Raw genomic sequence first — 17,272 nt, forward strand, 5'->3', positions numbered from 1 at the left:
GATGACGATGATAATAGTTATACATTTTATGGCAGTAGGGGTAGTGATGCTTGTTGATTCCTCTGTGTTTCTTTAGGACGATCCAAATTCTGCATCACCCAGCACCCGGGGCGGACAGAATGCCACAGGTGGGGAAACCTAAAGACATGAAACTATATCATCACCATGAGTGTTTTGTGTGATATATTGTAGGTGGTTTGGTCAACTTCTGTTGAGTCAGTCAAGTCAAGCATATTAGAAACAAGTGCAGTCAGAGAGCGCAGGTCTCCGCAAAGGCTGAGCAATCCCTCACCTATATGCTGTTCCACTCAAAATTGCATTCCCATCTTCGTCTGACAAATTTTTAAATGTTATGTATTTGTGGAAAATAGTCAGTCAAAATGTCAGGTTTTTGCCTATATCGCAGAGGTGAAGAGTCCTTCAGAAAAACTCCTGGATCTTGATCAGGATCTGGATCTCTCCAAATATTTATTCACCTATCACCGTGGCCTTTATCTTTGATAAAATGTTTGTGCAAATCCATCCATAATGTTTTGAGTAGTCCTGCTGACTAACCAACAGACACAAACACAGTGGTAGACAGTCCCATTTGGACTGTTCTCCCCTGCATCCAGGTAAACTAAATGTTCTGTGTTTTATGAGGTGTTTGTTGTTGCAGAACAGGTTTGATGATCCTCCATGAAATTATCCATGTAAAAAGCAATGAGTAAATTGTTCCATGAGTCGCACATTCCTGAAAGAGTCAATCAGGCTTCCATATTGTGAAATAACATATACCGTACATCTCTAGGCAATATGTTCTCTACCAAAAGCAGAATCAGAAATGCAAACCACCCCAGATGAAAATATGTGTAATGTATCTACAGTACTCTACTGACATTTTACTTCTTTCCGACCTCATGTCTCTGCTGGTTGTTCCATCTAACTGTGCTCCTTTGATGTCTAGATGGTGCAAAGAAGCCGTGGGACCGAGCTAACTCTGCAGACAGGTCAATGGTTTCGAGGTGAGAGCTGGAAGCACAGCAGCTTGTCGGATGTGTGACGCGCAACAGTGATTCTAATGGAGAGTGTTTGTTTGTTTTTATCATTCTGCAGGGTACGGCCCGTGGGGAGTGGCAGTGATACAGACTCATTAGACCTCGATAGAATGAAACAGGTAAAAAAAACAAAAAAAAACTGAACAAAACACCAAGCTAGAAAAATAAATGAACTCTTATTCAATAGCCAAACATTTGGACAAAACATTTAATATATATGTTTGCTGTCAAAAGAAGTGTTTACAAAGAAATTATTTAGATCCAAAAAACTTATTATGCTTTTGCTTAATCCTTTGCTTCATGTGTACAAAGATTTCTAAAGTAAGTACAAAAATACTAATATGATATGTATTATGAACACATAATTTTTTATGCTTCACCAGGAAATCTTGGAAGAGGTGTTCCGTGAACTGCACAAGGTGAAGGATGAAATCATTGATGGTATGTTTCATTTTGTCTTGAAACAGACAAAAACAGAGGGGTTATCAATCAATGTATTATCTCTCTCCTAATATACACTAGTGAATGTTGAATTGGAAATCTATCCAGTGGGATTGTGAGGAGCTTATGATATGTGTAGAGTTGTGACCACTAGGTTGCACTAGAATCCCAGAAAGCTGAATGTTTTCATTTCATACATACTGTACATAGGCAAGCAGCAAAGCATGGCTAGACACATAATGTATCAACTCTCACAGACGAATATGAACAATATAAATAACCTATTTATGTAATTACCATTAGCTACCATATTACACATTCTTGTAACCAATTAAATTTTACAAAATAATGCACATAATTGAATAATAATATGATATAAAAGTGTTGAATCATAGCTCACTCAGATAAGAACAATGTGAGTACCGTGGGTTATCATGTAAGTCCATAATAATAGTAATAATACATTTCATTTATAGAGCACTTTTCGATGAATTAAAATATAAAATTAGATATGTAAAAACAATAAATATTGCCAAAGCCTTTCCATGTTCTTTACATTTTCTTCAACCTTAACTTGTCCCTATGTTTTCTCTCTTTGCAGCCATTAGACACGAACTCAGTCGAATTAGCACGACATAATCTTTCAGAGCCCCTCCACAAAATGAACCACCTTTTCCAACCATTACCCCCGGCAGCAGCTGCTGTGGCCCTGAGGAGGAGGAGGAGGAAGAGAAAGAAGAAGAGAAGTCAGGGACGAAGGCCCAAACTGTGACATCTACTCACCCTGTTCAGCCGTGGTGTTGAAGCAATGCAGCGCCGTTGGTCTAACACCTCGGGCGTGTCTGTGTAACATTTAGTTTGTGTGTTTGGAGTCCAAGATGTGAATGGGGCACACTCTCGCACTGATTACTCTGATTTCTTAACACTTTCTGTCTTTGTTAGCCCAGTTCATGTCTCTGTCCTCTGCCCAAAGGAAAAATAATAACATTTATATAATTTTATTTTATGTGTTTGTTTATTTTTCACAGGTTTGTTTTAAACTTTTTTTTATTATTGCTATCATTTTCATTATTATTGCTGTCATTTTTATGATTGTCCATGTTCTGTTATGAGTTGTAGTAGTGTAGTAAGTACAATGGTAATAATGAAGAAATGATAATGAGAATATGATAGTAAAGATAACGTTGATAATTATCATTGCACATCATTTTGTCAGCCTTTTGTATTTTATATTGATTCTTTTGGTTTTGTTTTGGATTCATTTACGAGCACATCCAAATATATTTTTTCTCATTAGACAGGGAACATTAAAAAAAGAGGTTTTTTTATCCTTTTGCTCAACACAGCTGTGTGGTACCATGGCAGAAAAAAACAGGCTCAGACCTGAAACCAAGGTTGGAATAAACTTCTTTGGATATTGCAATCGAATGAAAAAAAGGAAAAATTTAAATAATACACCAGAGTATTTGTGATCATGTTGTTAATAAAATGTTTATTGGCTGCAAGGTTATGGTGAAGTATTGTTCATTTTATTATCTCCTTTTATGACAAAGTGCTTCCTGGTTTGACAAAAAAAGAAAAAAGAGAGGACACACACCGAGTTTAAAATGAAATTTAAATAAAACTGTGAACGATGTCTTGGATAAATGAGGCTTTTGTGTTTGTTTGTGTGCTATTTTGATGCCTGTCCGGTGCCTTTGTTGTGCAAATTTTAGTTTCCAGTTATTTCCTTAGTAAAATCTGTTTTATTGAATTTGTGTCATAAATTAAAGCTAGTGCAGCACAGGAAAGTGTGAAACATCTGAACCGTTTCTGTCCGACCTTATTGTGCTATGAAGTGTGGCACAGTGTAGGAGGCTGTTGTACAACATTGCCCTGCAATAATATTCACTAAATACAAGCAGTAAACCCTATTATTACATACTATTATTGTACTATTAATTAATGTAGTATATTTCTATTTATTAGATTACTTATTTACTGGATATTGTTCAAAGTATTAGTCATATCTGTAGATGATTAATTCCTTGTGAACTTAGATTTTACTAAAACTACATCTTTCAGCTCTTGCACATTTGCCAGCTAAATACTGCATCACTATTATCAACTGGATGAAACTGGTGGAGACATAAAGGAAAACGTTTGGAAGATTTGGGACTGACATGTAGTGAACTTCAATTCCATGGAATGTAGTGAACTTCAATGTAGTGAACTTCAATTCCACTCCTTGACAAGGAGTACCAAAGCTCTTCTGGTGACTAATTCATGTTTGTTTTCTTGAATATGTCAGGTGTTGAGGTCACACATTTATTACTAATACTACAGGATATAATTACGTTTTTATTTGGTAAAAAAATGTACTGTAGGTTTATAGTTGTAGATGCAAGACAATGAAAAAGCCCAATCAGGAACAACACCAATGACTCTTTTTAAATAAAATGAATCAAATTATTTTTTAAATCAAAATAAACCTAAAATAGAACATTTAGATCAGTTGGTCACTCCATTAACTATTGTGTTCATGTAATGTACAAACCACATCAAATAATATGAAGGTGAAACGACTTTTAAATGAGTGTTTTAAGGAAAATATAACTAAACCCCATGCACCTCAGGAAAGTGTGACAGCTGTGTGCTCCCCAAGTCTCGCGAGATTTGCGCATGGAAGACCATAGTGGCGACGAGAACTGGCGTGGGCCGGAGCGAAGAGTTGTTATCGGAGAAGAGGGAGCAGAGGCAGGAACAGAGCAGGGGGTGTGTGAGTCTGTTTGCGGGGTCCAAAAAGGTGCACAACGCGGCGTGAATGAGACAGGCAAGCTGGCGGAATTCAACATGGCATCCGGAGATACGCTGTACATTGAGACAGACGGCTCGGAGATGCCGGCCGAGATCGTGGAGCTCCACGAGATAGAGGTAGAGACGATACCGGTGGAGACTATCGAGACCACGGTGGTCGGCGGGGATGACGACGACGACGACGAGGACGACGAAGACGACGACGACGACGAGGAAGAAGACGACGAGGACGACGACGACCAGCCCATGATCGCGCTTCAACCGCTGGTAACGGACGACCCCAACTCGATCCACCACCACCACCATCACCACCACCACCAGGAGGTGATCCTGGTCCAGACCCGGGAAGAGGTGGTCGGCGGGGATGACTCGGACCTGCACACAGACGGTGGCGGGTTCGAGGACCAGATCCTCATCCCGGTACCGGCTCCGGGCGTGGAGGACGAATACATCGAGCAGACTTTGGTGACTGTGGCCGGGAAGAGCTCGGTGGGTCGCGTGAAACGGGGAGGCGGCACTGGGGGGAAGAAAGCGGGCAAAAAGAGCTACCTGAGCGGCGCGGAGGCCGGCGGAAGAAAATGGGAACAGAAGCAGGTGCAAATAAAGACTCTGGAGGGGGAATTCTCTGTCACGATGTGGGCATCGGGTAAGTAACGCCAGCCCGGCAGTGTCTGTCAGCTCCGTTGTTAGCCGTTGCATGAGGCCTCGTTGCCAGGGCGTTGTCCTGCTGCACCAGACTAGTTCCTGGAGTGGGTCGGTCGCACCGCCGCGAGAAGCGGCAAACAATGCACGTTTTCGCCATAAAACCCCACCGCGTCGCGTCGATGTGTTTTTGTTTTGAAGGGTGGCCATGTTTTAGGTGTTGCTGGGCGCCGCCATATTCCCCGAGTCTCGTAAGTATGGCGGCGGCCCCGAAAAAATGGCGATGGTCGCGGCCAGGCAGAGATGGCGGCGGCGCTCCGGGGACAGTCGGACGTGTGGTGCGGCAGACTCGCGGGCCGCGACGCGGTGGCGCACTTCGCGGCCAGCAGCAGCAGCAGCAGCTCGCGTGGCGCTGGGGAATCGCACAGAATGAGTGAAAGTGGAACATGTGCGGGAATTTATGAGCCAGGCGCCATTTAGCCACTTCATGAATTAGCATGTTAGCTGCGGCTGGTTGTGGCGGAGCCGGCAGCTCGTGCGTCCGCAGCTCGCTGTGGAGGGAAGGTGCCGAGTGCAGTGATCCTGGCCGGGGAAGGATCCGTCATTACTGTGAGGGGAGTTCGCAGCAACCGAGAGTTTCTGAGCTCATTGCTTTTATTTAACTGCCACATAAGAAGTTAAACGGTTCCTTACTCCCGACAACCCTGCTCATCAAGGACACCGCTATTTGTAGTGCTCTCTGCTGGTTGGTGGAGAGTAGGAGTCACTTTTTATACATGGGCATTTTAAATGCAATGATTCGGTACATTATCATGTGTTGAGTGTTTATTTATTAATTTTAAATGTGCATTTTTCAAAGTTTAAATGCAAGCTAGAAGCCCTTTGTTTTTGCAAAATTATGATTATGTTGCAAATTACTTCTTTTATGCTATGTAGACCTACTTAACTTTCCCCATACACTGTACGCCATGTTTTCATTTACATCGAGTTTCGTAGTTTATTTTTGTGTGCAGAATGCATTACATTAAAAACGGGTTAAACAGGGTAATATATTAACAAGTTATTATTAGCATCAGAATTGGTTATCACATGCAAATTACAAACTGAAAAAAAGTAATATGGGGTGGACTTGCATGAGTAAATGCCTCACTGGTAATGTGTAGAAATGGGTCATTTTTATTCTATTCCAGAGTAATTATGCAACAATAATGTGATGCTAATATAACCGGAGGAGAAGCAGCTCCAGATGTTTTCTGCCCTCCCCGGGCTTGTGGCGAGGGACATGGCACTCTGTTATCCGTTCAGTCTCTGTAATGTGTTCCTAGATGACAATAAAGACATCGACCACGAGTCGGTGGTGGAGGAGCAGATCATCGGGGAGAATTCCCCTCCGGACTACTCCGAGTACATGACAGGGAAGAAGTTGCCCCCTGGTGGCATCCCGGGGATCGACCTGTCAGACCCCAAGCAGCTGGCTGAGTTTGCCAGGTGAGTGAGTGTGAGTGAGTGAGTGAGTGAGCGAGTGAGCGAGTGAGTGAGTGAGTGAGTGTGTGTGTGTGTGTGTGTGAGTGTGTGTGTGTGGGGGACAGGGTCTCTGCTGCCCTGGCTCCCACAAGTAAACAAACCTGATTTCTGAGGGTGAAGTGTATGCCTGGTGTTGTGACAACGCTGAAACAATTGTTAGCCTTGCTGTTGGAAAACAGACATTTCACATATTATTTCTCCTGAAAATGAAATGTCAAGCAGCATTATTTCTACTGAAACAGACAGCCTCTTGCTGATACCAGTTTTTTTATTAGCTATAAAATAATAATTGAAATGGGAGGAGTAGATGACATTCTTTAAAGGGATGGCGTTCATATGTGTCAAGTTTTTTTTATTAAAACCCCAAACTGTGTCCTCTTTTTTTTCCCCCTAAAAAGAATGAAGCCCAGGAAAGTCAAAGAGGACGATGCTCCCCGGACGATAGCTTGCCCTCATAAAGTGAGTCTGATGACATTTTCTCTTGAGGAACATTGGCAACATTTTCCTATAATGGGAGTTAATTGTTCCTTGTTGCTTTCTGTGTTATTTAAAATCGAAAGAAGGGGTAAATTAACAATGAAGAAAGCACTGGAGCATAGTCCATGTACTTACAGGAACAACCATGCTTAATCTGATTTCTACATGTTTAGCTGACATAAAGGGTTTTACTCTCTGTGAGCTAACTGCTGTTTGTATGTCAACTTTGTGCTGTACGTTCTTTTTTTTTTATCCAGGGCTGCACAAAAATGTTCAGGGATAACTCAGCCATGAGGAAGCATCTCCACACCCACGGACCCCGCGTGCACGTCTGTGCCGAGTGTGGCAAGGCCTTTGTCGAGAGCTCCAAACTCAAACGTCATCAACTTGTTCATACAGGGGAGAAACCGTTCCAGGTGAGCCACTTGACCAACATCACACTCTCCCATGAACAGATGCACTTGCTCTATTTTTTTGTTCATTTTAAGCACATCAGCTGATCCCAGTTTGTAGTCATATTCAATCTAAGGGGAATGGGATAATAAGTGATGCTCACTTATAGGGCTACAGGGAGGGACGCAGAGTCCCTCACACTTTCTGTATATATGTATAATCTAAAGAAAGAGAGAATGGGAGAAGATCCCAAAGAAAGTCTAATTCTGAGAGGATTCACCACCACCTCTGTGCGATGACATTCCAATTCACAGGAGTGTGTGCGCCTTTGATCACAGGAGCGCGCGCGCTACATCACAGGAGCATGTGCACTAGCTACATCACAGGAGCATGTGCGCGGTACATCACAGGAGCGTGCGCGATACATCACAGGAGCATGTGCGCTAGCTACATCACAGGAGCATGTGCGCCAGCTACATCACAGGAGTGTGTGCGCCAGCTACATCACAGGAGTGTGTGCGCCAGCTACATCACAGGAGCATGTGCGCGGTACATCACAGGAGTGTGTGCGCTAGCTACATCGCAGGAGCATGTGTGCCCTTGATCAACAAGCATATGGGCATAAACAACACAAAGTCTAGCAAGTGAAATGCACACAACTGTAGCCAGCAGAACACTAACATAACTCAGAATTACTATTACAAGCCACCGTTAGCTTTGAATCATATAATTTAAATAGACAAAAGATATCTCTCCAAATACACCTACTGCCAAACAGACACCATAACAGATGCATGGCTTTTTTTTTACATTGTTCGTGTATTTCAGTCAAGAAGTAGTTAGACCCAGTGTTCAAACAAAGTTGTGTTTTTGGAGGTGTTAACTTTCCAGTATATATGCAGAGCCACGAGACAGTGCTAAGGAAGTGGCAGGCAAATACCACCCACAGGTTTTAAATTTAACCCATAGTCGCAGAGGTTTGACAAAGTCAGATGTCTGTATGATATGATATGAAGTATGATCGCTGTTAAAAGTAACTCTCCTGTCCCCCGCTTTTAGTGTACATTTGAAGGCTGTGGGAAAAGGTTTTCTCTGGACTTCAACCTGCGCACACACGTGCGGATCCACACTGGCGACCGGCCCTACGTCTGCCCTTTTGACGGCTGCAATAAGAAGTTTGCCCAGTCAACCAACCTAAAGTCTCACATTCTGACACATGCCAAAGCCAAAAATAACCAATGAGAACCCGTCAAGCCACACAGATGAAAAGAAGAAGAAAAAAAGAGCATCCCAGCGACGCACGTGAAACCTCTTTTTGAAGAAGGAATGAAAAGCTTGAGACTTAATTGATTTATACAACAAAAATGTGACTTTAAAAAAACTAACACTGCAAATCAGCAAGTTTTCCTGCGTGCCCCTTTCTTCTGCTGTCATATTGGATGAAGAACACAGTGACTATTCCCCGACGCCCCGGCCAACACAGTCCCTTTAGTTTCTCCAGTGGCATTCCGCTGCCAGAAGATGGAACTCATGGACACACATCAGAGACTTATTTTTACCAGAGCGAGCAGAAAAGCAGCAATCCTTTATTATTTTTATTTTCTCTCATAGCTTTTATTTTCCTCAAGTGTGCATATTGTACACTTGACTCAGGCTATGTTGAGTAAAAATTGTGATTATTTTTTGCCTCCTGCATCATAAGATCCTACCTATGATACAAACGGCTTTGGTCTTGGGTGACCCGTTTCACACGTAGGAGAAGTTTAAAAACAGCTATTATGTTTGCATTTCCATACCCTCTTTGGTTGTATTTTTCTCTTACCACAAAATAATCTTGTATACTTGTATTGTATGGCTGTATTAAAATTACGTAGACATAGCTAGAGGTGTGATTTAAAAGTGTTAACCAATTAAACTTTTAGTCATGAGTTGCTTTATATTTTCTATGAATTGTCTTTACACAGTTGAATGGGTAATATAAACCTACTCAGAGCCCTTCTCACTTAAAGTATCAGGAGCGTTCGTTGAACTGACTGCGTGACCATCACTTTCTCTGTTAGAATGTAATGTACAGACGTCAACCATAAACTTCCTTTGTTGATATTTACACCCATGTATCTCAACTGCCCAAAATAAAACGGGTCATTACAACCCTGTCAAAATACATTAAGTTTTTACTGAGTGAACATTTTTTATCTACTGGCATCTGAAATCGTTATGAATGTATCAGAATATGTAATAAGTGTTGCCCAAAATGCTCTGGTCCCAGTTCCACAAATGTGAAACTTCATCATATATAATAGCAAAATAAATCATACAAGATATCACCTGCGGCTTTGTGCAGTACTGGAGAGGGAATTTGCAAACCAATAAGTAATGAAAATAATCAATAGTTGCGGCCCCAATGTTGTTATCACTGAAACTTTTGAAAGCCTGCAATGTTGATTTTAAAATTCAAGGATGCTTTTGATCACATCTTGATTTGCTTGTCATCCTGCCAGACAGCATCTGTTCAATGCAAAAATGCATTTGCATCCTTTCTGTGACCTTGATTTAATTTGACTTTTGTTTTCCCGCAGCGCTCCGGCTCCCACCACTCAGATCTTAGAAAGTTAAACTTTCCCTCTAACCTGCACACAACTCACCAATGTGTCATCCTCAGAGACAAGCAACTCCAAACATGACTGACTGTGTGCTCTTTTTGTTCCTGGGGAGACACACAAGCTAATATTAGTAGTTACATTTAAAAAATATGATGCAGAATGTTACTGAGAAAGACGAGGGTTTTTAAATTTCTAGGAAGTAATTGGTTTCTGTGGAAGTAACGTAATGTGTGCATCTTTTTTAGGAAGAAGGAGACATTCTAAATTCCTATGTAACCTCTATGACGACAGCTCAAGTGTCAGTCTTGAACAACAAACTTTGTAAAAGCTGCATCAGCTCGGCGGGATTTCTTTCCTTCTTCGTCAGGTTCCCTACTTGCAATTTTGTGAGTTTACACAATAAGCCTATTCTCTTTTCTGCTCAGCCAAGCAGGATTAGCACAAGTGTCGACCTCAGCATCCTGCTAAGATCCTGCTCTTCAGTCTGATCCTGGTCATCCTGCAGCAGACTCCACACCAGCGCCTGCTGCCTCCTACTGGCTACAAACTGCAACGAAGCCCCCCCCCCCCAACCAGGAGACGGTGCTGTCCATGGTGCCGAACTCAGGCTGTGGAGACCACTACATCATCGGGGGCCTGGTGTGTGGTAACGTGTGCTTGCTTGAAGAGTTTCCTCCTGAGTCTTTCTTTGTGACGACCGATCTGTGCATTGCCTGTTGCACAGAATGATGCAAAGAGCAAAAGAAAAACAAAAAAGAGGTTGTGTTAGTGTATAAGTTTTAATAAGTACTGATGTTAACAACTCAGTAGCGCTGCTAAAAATTCATAACCAGGCCCCTCAGCCCTCAGTGTGTGTGTGTGTGTGTGTGTGTGTGTGACTGACTCAGGCATGATCCCACTTGTTTAAGGTTTTTTTCTGTGGGGGCATTTATTCTCGAGATTGCTTGTTTTGATTGACAAAGGCAGAGGAGAGTAAATGTGCTACTTGTTATGCAGCTGAAGTCTGTCAAGGCTCCAACACCTGCTCTCTTTCAGATGCTTATTTCATTATGGCTCCTCTCCCTCAGGAGTCAAGGCACTTGTTACATTTTTTTCTTTTTTTAAAAATCCTTTGCTGCATGTTTACCTGGATGTTATTCCCTTTATCACTTTCTCTCTGTGCTTTGGCCGAGTCTTAGCTTATTTGCAGCCAAGTGGGATCTTACCTACAATCTCAACGCCTGTATTTTCCTTTATGAGTTTCTCTCTCTCTTTATGTGTATGTGTGTGTGTGTGTGTGTGTGTGTGTGTGTGTGTGTGTGTGTGTGTGTGTGTGTGTGTGTGTGTGTGTGTGTTGCTCTGGCAGGGAGCAAACAAAGGTTTATCACACCGAAAGATAACAGGCAGCCCCAGCTAGAAGATACCCACAATTGCTGCACTAAACCCCTTCATCTGTGAGTGGAGACTAAATCAGGAAATCCGTGCAGATCAACCCTCAGCCCCCTGTGCTTGATTATTTATTTTACATTTCTTAATAACACTCCAGCCGCGAGGATCTTTCTCTTGCTTATGATCTGCTCGTCGAGGTGCTGCATTTCTAGTCATGTAGCGTTAGATGTAAACAAATCCTGAGGCAAACAACCACTAGAGTAAACAGTATTATATAAGCTACGGATAACATTAATTTGGTGTGTTTTTCTGTTTAAAATATCTCCCTAAATTCGGTATGCGTCAACCAATTAAATGTACATAAACTGCAAGAATTATTCTAATACAGAATTGTACAAATGGGCTTATATGTGTCTCCACTTTTCACTACATCCTGGGTCACACATAGTAAAAGCTGTCAGTGACTGCTATGTTTGACCCGTCCAATGCTCACAGAACACAGAACAATAAAATTCAAATTCATCCAATCAGTAGGTGCAATCTTTGCTTTTAAATCTGTTCTAGACACGTTTACATCTCTTGAAGTGCCACCTTTTTTTTTTTGCGGTGGGCATAGAAAGAGATGCTATTTCCATGCAGAAAATATGTTGCCAAGGTAACAGAGGAGAGAGTGAGAGTTTGAGTGTGAGAAAGAGAGAGACAGAGAGAGAGAGAGAGGCAGAGATACCCCCTGAATACCAGGGCTGCTGCTGCAGACGTAAAAGCAAAAATGCTCCACCCTGCATGCCAGCATCACTACAGCAGAATTTCAACCAGTGCACAACACTCGTTACACGTCTGAAGCCTGTCTTTGAACGCTCAAAATGTCAAGACAATTTTACTTTCCGTCTTTGTTCGCTGAAGTGACACAGTAATTCATCTTCTACTTTTTCTGCTCTACATCTCTATCTCACCTCTGGTTCCCTTATCAGCTGTTTTCTCTCTGAGTCCGTCTCTGGCTTCAGTACATGCTAAATGCCTACAGGCTGCCTTCATCTCTTTGCCTCTACCTCTATTCCCATGTCTCTATCTCTCTGTGTGTGTGTGTGTACACCTCTCTCCTCTCTCATCCTCTCTCTGTGGTTGTCAAACACTCAAGTTTGCTTGATTGGTGTGGCCATAATTAAATACGCTGCTGTCACAACCGCTTTTACGAGGAACACTGCACGTATGAGTGCTCAAATTGAAGGGGGAAAAAATAGACTGTACATATCCATACTACATACATTTACAGTATACACTATATTAATCACATCCCTGTAACATTTGGCTAATTATAACATGAAAGGGAAAAGAAATAAGCAGTTTCTTGTTATCAACTGTGAGGATTGGCTGCTGTTCTCTGTTTTTATATCATTAAAAATTGAACATTTTGGGGTATTTCAGCTGTTGTTTGGCAAAAAAAATTGAGAAATATTGACCTACATTTTTCACTTATAGATAATCATCAATCAACCAGGTCAATTGTTGGCATTTCCACCTAAGAGTGCATTTCCTTCCTTTTCCTTTGGGAAAATTGGATGTGAGCACTTCCTCCACCAATGAATCGGATTAATCAATGATGAAAATATAGTTTGTTGGAGACCTTCTACATAGTGTAATGAAGTGAGAACACTTTTTATGTCTGAGACAGTGTTGGGTTTTTGGTGAGTTTTATTTTGGCTCTTCTGCCATTGTGCCGGCTGCAGTGAAGCACTCTGTGTTTTCCAACTGACAGTGTTGTGAGTCTGTTTTTCTCTGTGTTGCCAGGTTTGTGTCCATAATCTCTCTGGTCAGGTTGTGATGCTTCACTCTGTATTCAGTGCCTTTTTTCACTTTCAATAGCTTTGAGTTTGCTTTAGGTTTTGTAGCAGATGTCCAAAGATTGGTGTACTGCTCTTTTTTTTTTCATTGCTGTAATTCGGTTGGTCCATATTGTGTGAGGCCAGTATGTCTCTCTCTGTAGTCTGCGGCGGTCTCTTGCTCTCGCTTTTTCTCTCCCTGTGCCTCAATCTCCCCCCATCAGCCGCCAGACGTCAATCACGGATCGACCTTTATTTGATTAATGTTTAATTTCAGGATTCTCGTCACGTCCCCACTCAGCTCCACACGGTCACTAAAGTTGAACTTTTTTTTTCAAAAGACCTTGGCCATCGCATCTACATTTCAAATCAGCGACTGTAAGGCTGTGCCGCGGTGTGATTGGCCCCCTTCGCAAACGATGTAGAGCTAGTCAGATCAAAAGACCTTTAAAGCCTTGTTTATGAAGAGCTACCTGACACTCTCAATTTACCCACTGTGGCTCTGTCCCACTGGCTGCAGTGGATGACAACTGATCAAACAGCAGCTCTGGGGCCACTGCAATGTGATTTTCTGTCCATATCCCCATGTGAGCTGGTGGGCATGCCGTATACGCCCAATTAGCGTGAAATTCATGTTAAATGTGACACCCTGGTTTGATAACTCAACTGAACGAGCACACTTAGATGAAATCACTCTGAGCAATAGGTAGAATTAGTGCCCAGATTCAGAGTGAATTTGTGATGAAAGCCACGGAACAATGCAGATTTCTCTGTGTGATGATGGAGAAATTATTCAGCAATGACCACGTGAAAAGCATCCTGTAATAGTCTGGGGGCCGCTTAGTGTCTCTGCGATTTCTGAGCAAAATAATGTGGCCCATAACCTCCCAACAGCTTCCTATCCTCCATTAGGCCTTCCAGAAGCCTGAAGCGATAACAAGATTAGCATAAGCACTTTTAGTAAGTCACTGTGAAAGGGATCCTTAAAGAGGCTTAAACTGTCCCCCCTTCGCCCGCAGCTGATACATAGTTGTGAGCTGGCTGGCACGTCTGTTTGGCTGCTGCACTGTTTCTCCTTGTGAACTCTAACACCGGCGAATCAATGAGAGATCCATCATTGGAGACTCTCAGTGCTCCGGCAGAGAGCAAATCACAGATAGGGAGCTTTCATAGGCGATAGCACCTATCAGGCAAATGGGCAGAAAATGGATCCTAATGGTGCCTGGCATATCTGGTGAAAAAAAACTGTAACCAGCCTCTTTGTCGTCCATCACCCTGCAGCATATGTAACTGAAAGAAGGGAGGCGGCAGGAGAAGAGCGGAAGAGGAGGAAGCATCTGTTCGTTCATCGTGGGAACCCCACAGGGGGGCCGCACGGTAATCTGGGTTCACGTCGAACCAAATCAGTCGTCTGTGTTGCGGGATGACGCTGTTCCATTTAGTGAGTCTGCGTGTCAAACAGTAGGAGTTATTCAGTCAGCACACATGGTGTGCGACCTTCACTCAGCCCACTTTCTGAGGGGGTCTCAAAAAAGTGCTCCCTCCTTTTCTCCTCTGTTTGGGCTTTGTTGAAAATCCTGTCCATGATTGAGGAGTATGTTGCCTCAAAAATGAGGTTGTGAAAAAATTAACGTCTCCAAAAACTCTTCAAACCTGCAGAGCCAGGCGCAGGAAAACACTGCTGAGGAGGGTATCGTGAAGTATCAGTGTGACCAGTTCACATGGTAACAGAGCACTTGGCCATCAGCTTTAGTCATGAGTTTGACTAGACAGTAACAGTTGGTGCTGAGTAAACAAGGAAGTCTTTCAGATTTGACCATTTCAATTATCTCGCCCCTGCCCAGACTGCGTGTTTTCCCAGAAACAGTGATCACATTCACTATTAATGAGCCATGATGTTCGTCCTGGACCCATTTACTCCTCTCAATAATGCATACTCTTCGGATTTGCCTGTGCATATTTTACACGGTGCCAGCCCCCACCCCTCCTCGGTGTGTTCCCCCCAGAGAGGGAGATCACTTGTGTTTTGGTTGCATTTTCTATCTGGCCCCGGGCTCTCTCTATACGTGTACTCCCAGGGATAATGCTTGCCAGGGAAACAATGTCTCATGTGCGACTCTGACTAAAGGCAGCCTGCTGTGTGGAGATAATGAAACATTGGAGAGCAAAAGGTGCTAACACACTTGTTGAAGGGCCTCAGTCTTCTTCAATTAAACATTCCCATTACTCCCCTCTAACTGTGATTCTAATTGGCTCTTCAGTTTGTTGGAATAGCCTCAACGATCTCTTAAAATAAGACAATTGACCACAAATTGGACACATCAATGTCCCAATGTGATTCTCCCCACATCATGATTGCCATTAAAAGCAGGCAATTGTGGCATCGAAGGCCACGTTTGGTTTAAGTGCGACAGGAAGGGACTTCTTGTCAGAACTGACTGAAACTCACACAAAGCAATGAAAAGCCCATTAGCAGTGATGGCCAAAAATTAATTTAATCAGCAGAACATTGATGCTACTTGAGGAGGGAGAAGGGGAAAGGCCCTGACCCTGCTGCACTTGAGCAGCATATGGAATCAGCCCAGACTGAAAGGGGCTGGACATGTGTGTTTGTAGGAGGCAGGTAAGACTTTGCAGGATAGGCAGGTCCAGTTCTCAAGTGGGCCAGTGGGTGGGGGGAGGTTGGAGGGTGTGTCCGGAGCATGGTGAGACCATTGCAGTTGATTCAAACAGTGGACCAGAGAGGAGGGTGCAGAAAGTCACACGGAGGTGACAGGAGGAGGAAAACATTGTGAAGTTTTGGAAGGCGGGTCAGGTTTCTGTGGCGCCGTGAAGGGGAGGATGTGGTTGTGATCTGGCCGCAGGGCTCTCTTCACTCTGCTCATTGCCTGGACCTCCAGCAGAGGTCTATCACCCACACTCACCCCCCTCGCCTCCTCTGTGAAGGTGCACTGAATACGGAAGAGCCAGAGGCTGCATGGCTGGCTTACAAAGGATGCTCTTTTCTCTGTCTCCCTGCTCTCCTCGTTCTGTTTCACTCTGCATTCTCTCTCATTCTCGCCTCCCTGTGCCCTCTTCCTCTCGTCTCCCGTTCTCCGTCTCTGAGCTGTCTGGCTTTCTTCTCTGCACCTCCCGCTCCCTCTTTATTTCTCCATCCTCACCCCTGCCTCTCCTCCTCCCGCAACCTCCGTGCCGTATTTGTTTCACACAAAAAAAAATCTTCCATCTACTCCTCTTTGCTTCACCTCCTTGGCTCCCCTCATTTTCTGTATTTTCTCTCTCTCTCTCTCTCTCTCTCTCTCTCTCTCTCTCTCCAGAACTGCATCTATTATTAAAATACATTTCTGGCTCTCGCCAAAGACTGAACCAAGGTTCAGGCCAAGCTCCTAAGCATTTTAATCACCCATAATGAGCAGGAAATAATGAATACAAGTCCTTGAATCTAGCCTGTTTTGGTTGACAGCAATTCATTTATGTCTAGCATACTGTTAGTGCAGCTCATCTTAACAGGTTTTACCCTGCATGACGTTGTATTTCCAACTCATGGGCTGTATTCCCCCCTAGTTTTCATGCTGTGGGAGGCACACCAGTGTGTGTATATAAAAATCTAACTGGCCACATCTGAAATCCCAAAACACACAGTCAATCTGAGCTTGTATTCCGGCAGATAATGAATACCGTGTAAGTCCTGCAGCCAGCCCGACGTCGCTGTAACTGTAGAATTAGTCGCGCATGGGTTACCATTGTGGAGCTTGTGTCTAACCTCTCGCAGCAGGTTTTCTGCAGTGGCTGCCGTCCGAGGGCTGTCAGGCGAGTGCGGAGATTCGCAGGCAAGGAGCGTCCCCGGTGACTAGCATGGGTTCTTTTCATCATCTGCTTCCCTCCTCCCTTTGAACAAACACGGGGAGGGGGGCTCAGGGCAGGGATCTGTCAGAGGTCCACTGCTCACAGAGAAAGGGGAATTATGTTGCTGCAAGACTACTGAAACCCAAAGTTCATTACCACTTTGACTGGCGGAGCTTGCTTTAAACCACAGGCTGCACACGATTTCTTTCTTCCAAAACATTTTTTAGAGCACAGAGAGGGCTGTTAGTACTACTGACATTTAGGACGGTGGGGAAAGTTGGGGGGATTCACGAAGCAAGCTGAAAATAAGATTAAATGGAGTATG

The 17,272-nt window shown here is 43.4% G+C and overlaps 2 protein-coding genes across 6 annotated transcripts in view; both read left to right on the forward strand.

Annotated features, from left to right (window-relative positions):
- The window catches only part of evlb (Enah/Vasp-like b), a 37,382-nt gene extending 34,399 nt beyond the window's left edge, over nt 1-2,983 (forward strand). For all 4 annotated transcript variants that reach the window (XM_035616979.2, XM_035616977.2, XM_035616978.2 and 1 more), the window contains exons 9-13: nt 77-128; nt 947-1,004; nt 1,096-1,156; nt 1,421-1,478; nt 2,080-2,983. In XM_035616979.2, coding sequence (XP_035472872.2) covers nt 77-128; nt 947-1,004; nt 1,096-1,156; nt 1,421-1,478; nt 2,080-2,117 — 267 coding nt within the window. In that variant the 3' untranslated portion in view covers nt 2,118-2,983. The remainder of the gene's footprint in view (nt 1-76; nt 129-946; nt 1,005-1,095; nt 1,157-1,420; nt 1,479-2,079) is intronic.
- A 1,184-nt stretch (nt 2,984-4,167) lies between these two features.
- Nucleotides 4,168-9,476, forward strand: yy1b (YY1 transcription factor b). Of its 2 annotated transcripts, none has more exons than XM_035616982.2 (5): nt 4,168-4,920; nt 6,242-6,404; nt 6,839-6,899; nt 7,175-7,333; nt 8,370-9,476. In XM_035616982.2, the coding sequence occupies exons 1-5, from the start codon at nt 4,311-4,313 to the stop codon at nt 8,550-8,552; spliced, it is 1,176 nt and encodes a 391-aa protein (XP_035472875.1). In that variant the 5' UTR covers nt 4,168-4,310; the 3' UTR covers nt 8,553-9,476. The 2 variants fall into 2 exon arrangements, with proteins under 2 accessions (XP_035472875.1, XP_035472876.1); XM_035616983.2 differs by having other exon boundaries at nt 4,169-4,920; nt 6,254-6,404.
- The last annotated feature ends 7,796 nt before the right edge of the window (nt 9,477-17,272 follow it).

The sequence above is a fragment of the Scophthalmus maximus genome, chromosome 18 (assembly GCF_022379125.1).
Source record: "Scophthalmus maximus strain ysfricsl-2021 chromosome 18, ASM2237912v1, whole genome shotgun sequence".
NCBI classification, from domain to species: Eukaryota; Metazoa; Chordata; class Actinopteri; order Pleuronectiformes; family Scophthalmidae; genus Scophthalmus; species Scophthalmus maximus.

Excerpts from the sequence above, each read along its gene's own strand:
- yy1b (XM_035616982.2), top strand. The coding sequence starts at position 4,311 with ATGGCATCCGGAGATACGCTGTACATTGAGACAGACGGCTCGGAGATG. Across the intron at positions 6,900-7,174 it reads CGATAGCTTGCCCTCATAAA|GGCTGCACAAAAATGTTCAG; the intron begins GTGAGTCTGATG and ends TTTTTTATCCAG. Across the intron at positions 7,334-8,369 it reads CAGGGGAGAAACCGTTCCAG|TGTACATTTGAAGGCTGTGG; the intron begins GTGAGCCACTTG and ends CCCCGCTTTTAG.